The 6,000-nt window shown below is 40.0% G+C and overlaps 1 protein-coding gene across 1 annotated transcript in view; it reads right to left on the reverse strand.

Annotated features, from left to right (window-relative positions):
- The window catches only part of LMBRD1 (LMBR1 domain containing 1), a 52,611-nt gene extending 46,707 nt beyond the window's left edge, over nt 1-5,904 (reverse strand). Inside the window, exons 1-3 of the mRNA XM_010191155.1 lie at nt 5,788-5,904; nt 4,696-4,763; nt 562-650 (exon numbers count right to left, since the gene is read on the reverse strand). Coding sequence (XP_010189457.1) covers nt 562-650; nt 4,696-4,763; nt 5,788-5,904 — 274 coding nt within the window. The remainder of the gene's footprint in view (nt 1-561; nt 651-4,695; nt 4,764-5,787) is intronic.
- Between the last annotated feature and the right edge of the window lie 96 nt (nt 5,905-6,000).

Genomic DNA, 6,000 nt, shown 5'->3' on the forward strand with positions numbered 1-6,000 from the left:
GACAGAAGCCAATACTCTGATATACAGCATGAACAAGGCACAAATATTAGAGTATTATGCATTTGGATTAATGTTTGTTAGGTAACTTTCAATAACTTTCAGTTACCATTTTTCTGGATACATTTGGAACATGACATCACACCAATAAAACACTTTCTTCACACCTTTGCTCTGAAAACACACCCCAGCTAAATGAACTGCATAAGCTAAAGGTTAAATACAGTGTCATGGCCTTGGCAATAGTTCTTTATAGCCTTAGCTATAGAGAAAAGGTAAATACTAGGAGAACAAAGGGAAAAAAGTTAACACAAGGGATTTTATTGTCTAAAAGCCACCTATGAAATAGTCTCATTCTTGCAGTGAACAGCAGTATCACATTTTATCAGGTAAGCACTCAAAACCTGTCATATGACAAGATACCCACTCACCGTACTGAATTTCACTGGTTTTTAGAGTATCCAAGTAACTTTTAAAAGTTTAAGTGAAGGCTCCACGGAATAAAGCACCTTCCCTTCCTCACCATTAACATTCTAGGACACAATATTGGAATCTCAAACTTACGACTACTTCCAAATTCTTCAAACAGGAGCTTCACTTTCTCCCACTCTGTGGAATTCTTCTTGTTGGGGATATCCAAAGGAACAAAAGCCCTGCAACAAAGCAGAAAGAAAGGTATCTCACTTACTCTAACTAGTCAAGCATCAAAACAATTCTACATCCAGGCTATGAAAACAGAACTCCACTTACTCCTGAGGAAAAATTGCATTACTTTAGGTTTAAAAAACTCTGAAGGTAATTCTTCATTTTACTCACATCCCCCTCAAAAGCTGTATTTAGATAAGCAGAGGATGTGAGCGTGTGCAGATTCAGGTCTGAGGTCAATGAAAAAGTGATTTTCTATTTACCAGTTCTAACAGAGGTAAGGACCATACAACTCGAGCATCATTAGAAGATACATTAGTGCTATTTGTTATCCTGGTTTGTCGCATGTGCACAGGCACAAAAAACCTTTAAGCATTAATTAAGACAAATTCTCTTATAAGTCCACACTTTTGGAAGCTAGAATAAAGCAATTAATGAATCCCACACCACATATTAATCAAAGTTTAAAGGGACATGTTTATCTTCCATTATCACACCTAAAATAACACCACATCAGCTGCTTTCCATTCCTTGGTCTGCAGTTGGCCCAGAGAACTGAACTGCAGAGAATTTCATGAAATATTTTGACCTTCCAATAAGCAGAGGTTAGTGCTATACTGTGTGCACATAAAATCATCACATCAGAACCAAAATCAAACTGGTTCTCCACAAATGATTTTTAAAACTAAAATCTACACTTTTTTAAAAAAGTGTTTGATTTTTAGTTTCTTGACTGTGCAAGAGGTAGATTAAAGGTAGCATTTACTTGAGTAGATCTGCATTGAATCAGGGTGGTTTGGGTTGGAAGGGACCTTAAAGCACATCCAGTCGAACCCCTGCCATAGGCAGGGACACCTCCACCAGCCCAGGCTGTTCAAAACCACTCAGGCGGTCACATCCACCTCTCATAGTAATTCTTTCTGTAAAACACCATCCAGCCAAAATCGAGACACTTACTTGTATTAAAGCAAAGCTAGGCAAGAGATAACAACACAGATAACTGCAGGTTAAAGGTAAAGAAGGTCATCAGGAACAGTCAACATGGATTCACCAAGGGTAAATGATGCTTGACCAATCTGACAGCCTTCTATGATGGTGTCACTGGCTGGATAGATAAGGAGAGAGCAGTGAATGTTGTCTACCTTGACTTCTGATACTGTCTCCCATAACATCCTCCTAAGTAAGCTTAGGAAGCACGGGTTAGATGAGTGGACAGTGAGGTGGACTGAGAACTGTTTGGATGGCAGAGCTCAGAGGGTTGTGACCAGTGGTGCAATGTAGTTGGAGGCCTCTGGCTAGCAGTGCTCCCCAGGGGTCTGGGTACAGCCTTATTCAATATATTAATTCATGACCTGGATGAAGGGACAGAGTTTACTCTCAGCAAGTCTGCTGAAGGTACAAAAGTGGGAGGAGTGGCTGATATACCAGAAGGCTGTTCTGCCATCCAGAGGGACCTGGACAGGCTGGAAAGCTGGGCAGAGAGGAACATAACGAAGTTCAAAGGGAAGTGGAGGGCCCTGCACATCGGAATAACCCCACACACCAGTATAGGTTAGGGGGTGACCCGCTAGCTAGGGGGTGAGCTGCTGGTGAGCAGCTCTGCAGAGAAGGACTTGGGAGTCCTGGTGGACAAAAAGTTAACCATGAGCCAGCGATGTGCCCTCATGGCCAAGGTCAACGGTATCCTTGGGTGCATTAAGAGTGTGGTCAGCAGGTTGAGGGAGGTTCTCCTCCCGCTTTGCTCTGCCCTGGTGAGGCCATATCTGGACAACTGTGTCTAATTCTGGGTTCTCTAGTTCAAGAAAAACATGGAAGTACTGGAGATAGGTCCAGTAGAGGGCTACAAAAATGAGTGGACAGGAGCATCTCTCATGAGGAAAGGCTGAGGGAGCTGGGTCTCTTTAGCCTGGAGGAGACTGAGAAGGGATCTCATTAATGCTTATAAATATCTAAAGCAGAGGTGTCAAGAGGATGAGACCAGGCTCTTTTCAGTGGTGTCCTACAACAGGACAAGGGGTAACTGGTACAAACTGGAACACAGGAGGTTCAAGCTGAACATGAGGACAAACTTCTTTCCTGTGAGGGTGCCAGAGCATGGCCCAGGCTGCCCAGAGAGGTTGTGGAGTCTCCTTCTCTGGAGACATTCAAAACCCCTGGCCGTGTTCCTGTGTGACCTCCTCTGGGCGATCCTGGGAGGTTGGACTGGATGAGCTTTCGATGTCCCTTCAAGCCCCACCATCCTGTGATTCTGTGACTGGCAGTGAGTGAACAGAGCACAAGAGCCAGTGCAGGGTTTTATGGGCGTAGCTGAGAATTCAGTTAACGCAAACAGAGCAGCCCACAACTTGGAGTTCTGGACACAAATGAAGTTTTTAACTGCAGTAGTTTTAAGAATAGCAGCAAACTGCTGCGCTGGTTAAAACACATCTTGGGAATATTATGATTAGGATCTAGATCAATATCTAGGCTGCAGAACAAGGAAAGCAAATGCAAGACAAGCAGTTTAAAACTATTAACTTTTGGCAGGGTTAATAACACACAGGTGTATATGGGTCGAGTTTGATCCTTAAATCAAGGAGTGCCATTAACTGTCATCCTTAGGAAAATAATTTCTAACACTAGATTTAAACTCATTTCCTTAAGTGAGTTCTGCTTTAATATAATTTGCATAATTATTTATTGGCTAATTAGACACATATTTATAGCTTTTAAAAAGCTAATGGTTCTAGAAAATTTAAGGTAACCAGTTTAATTCCAAGCACTGACAGTCAGGAAACTTTCCTTTTAGAACCAAACCTTCATTAGCCTCAACAGCAAATATTTTAGCTCAAACCAGACTGCTGCATAAAGGTGCTTTAATGCAGACTGTAGTAACTCAAGGCCCTTGACTGCAGCACATGACATTTTGAATAAGTAAATTATATTCAAGGAAATTAGGTAATTTCTAAGAAAAGAAAGGCATCACAAGTAAATATAAATACCGGGTATTTCAGCATAAATTTGTCCTACTCTTTGCTTTTGATGATACTGTGTCAAGTTATCTGTGTGCAGAGCATTTAAGTGCAATTAGACAGGCACATTTTTGCCACACCAAGAGGCTTTGTGACAGACAACCAGAGGAACATTCCTACACCACAATTAACCTAACTCAGACTCCTTTAGTCTCACATAATAGCAAATAGATTACTTTTAACTGAAAGGATAGACCTCTCAGAAATGTATCTTATGTATCAAAACTAAACCAATATTCTGATAAGGTGGTACACAATTAGAAGCATTTAATTCATTCCAGCTTCTACTTCACACTCCAGTACTTTGATATGGATCATTTTAGCACATGCAAATATCACCAACTTTATTGCTGCAGTCAAAATGCTAAAAAGTTTGACACAGCATACATTAAAACACCCAATACTGGTGTGCATGTCATCCTCAACAGGGATCTTACACTGAATTTGTAACACTGCTGGGAGTTCTAGAATAACAGCATTTGCTGCAAAGAAGTCACTCACTTCAGTAATGTCTGCCTTTCAAATAAATGCCAAAAAACCTCTCTCATGCAAGACACAACTATGTCAGGTATAACCCCACACTGTACTTATGTCCTTCACAGAATGCTTCCATTTAGCAAAGTACTGAGCACATAACACCACTCGTATTCCTAAAAGCTGTTTTGGGATGTCCATGAAAGCATCTAAGAGACAGAATAGGAAAAGCACAAATATTTCACTCCCTGTTGCACACTGAGATATCCACATAGTTGTAGATGTCATGGCCATAGTGTCCTTGGTAGATGCTCACACTGCACAAGCAAGCAGAACCTGGCAGCACAAGTACCTCCACAAGCAAGAAAACTGTTCTCACTTCCAGTTAAACCCTTCCTTTTCAGACACAGTTTAAATATTGTGAGAATTGGGTATTAGAGATTAAGCTAGATGCTCATTATGCAGATTGAGTGCATAATAATCTGCCTTTTTAATCTTGCACAGAACAAAGATCTGTTTGAGGCTTTATTTAGTATGTCCCATGTTAACATTCAATACGATTACTTACCCAATTAAGAGAAGAACTGCACAAATTGTGATGAATCCCAGAGTATATTTCAGTGCAGTTTTAACCTGCTGTATAGTAAAGAGAAAGTTGCTATATTAGCATCAAATAAATCCAAAGGGATTTGTCCAACAAGTTATGGCAAAGCATCCTTAGCATAACAGGTGTTTTACAAAAGGATCTCCACAGAAAACATGAGTGGTCTTTGACAGAAGTCAGAAACACACATTCTTGAAGAGTCTCATAGCATGAAAACTATGACCAGTGACACTGAACCATGCTCCCATCATAAGCCACACACTCGAGCAGCTGTGGCCAGAAACCACTGTACATTCATTCAGTGCAAATACACAACAAGAAAATTCTTATTACCTTGTATTATATTATTATTATTTACCTTATTCTCTTTATTCTATGGCTATGATTAGAAGTCTTTTTGCTCATGTTAAGGTTTCAACTGCACAGAGGGGGAAGTGATCATGATCCATGATTAAAAGACTAAGAAAAGCATTTTGATTGGAGAAGTTAGGACATTATTGGCATACATTTATTGTATTCCCTGCAGCGTCACGCATGCCAGAAGTCTTCAGTGCATTACCAAAATAACTGAGTGGTAGCTTCAGGTAAATTATTACTGCCTACTTCAAGAAGAAACGTAAACGCTACAAGGAAGGAAGGTACTCAAACTTAGTGTCTATGTCAGAATCAGTATAAACTTCCTGATTTCTACTTTAAAACCTGTACATACATGTTTTGTAACCTAAGGAAAAATCTCATGTAAGAAGTTTTATCTTCCTGTATATGAAACCAGGCTTCAAGAAATTTGTAGGAAGCTTAAAGAATTCATGGCAATGCAGATGCTGATTACTTATCTCACCAAAGTTTCATTTCAGATGTGACCACAGTCCTTAGAATAGACTATGTCAGACTAAGTATTATAAAGAGCTGCCTCAGTATTTTAAAGGAATTGCAGTAACAGACTTAGAAATGCTATTAACATTGAAGTAGCCAAGTTAGACAATCATTCTTGCTTTCATTTTAGCCTGAATTCATTTGTCTTTTCACTGCTTGCTGCATTTGCTCATGTGAACTTACTGAGCACGTGTTGCCATCATCTTCTTCCTTCTCCTCGTAATAGAAGTAGACAAAGGGAATCCAGAGGAAGACGCAGAACAGGATGATAGAGTACAAAGCTACAAGAAAGAATGTCATAAAGTTACACTGACACTTCATTTACTGCGTAGTAATTCAAAGGAAAGAATTAAATATTTGTTTCCTCTCACAGAATCACAGAGCGTTAGGGATTGG

This window comes from Mesitornis unicolor, unplaced genomic scaffold (assembly GCF_000695765.1).
Source record: "Mesitornis unicolor isolate BGI_N332 unplaced genomic scaffold, ASM69576v1 scaffold43038, whole genome shotgun sequence".
Classification (NCBI taxonomy): Eukaryota; Metazoa; Chordata; class Aves; order Mesitornithiformes; family Mesitornithidae; genus Mesitornis; species Mesitornis unicolor.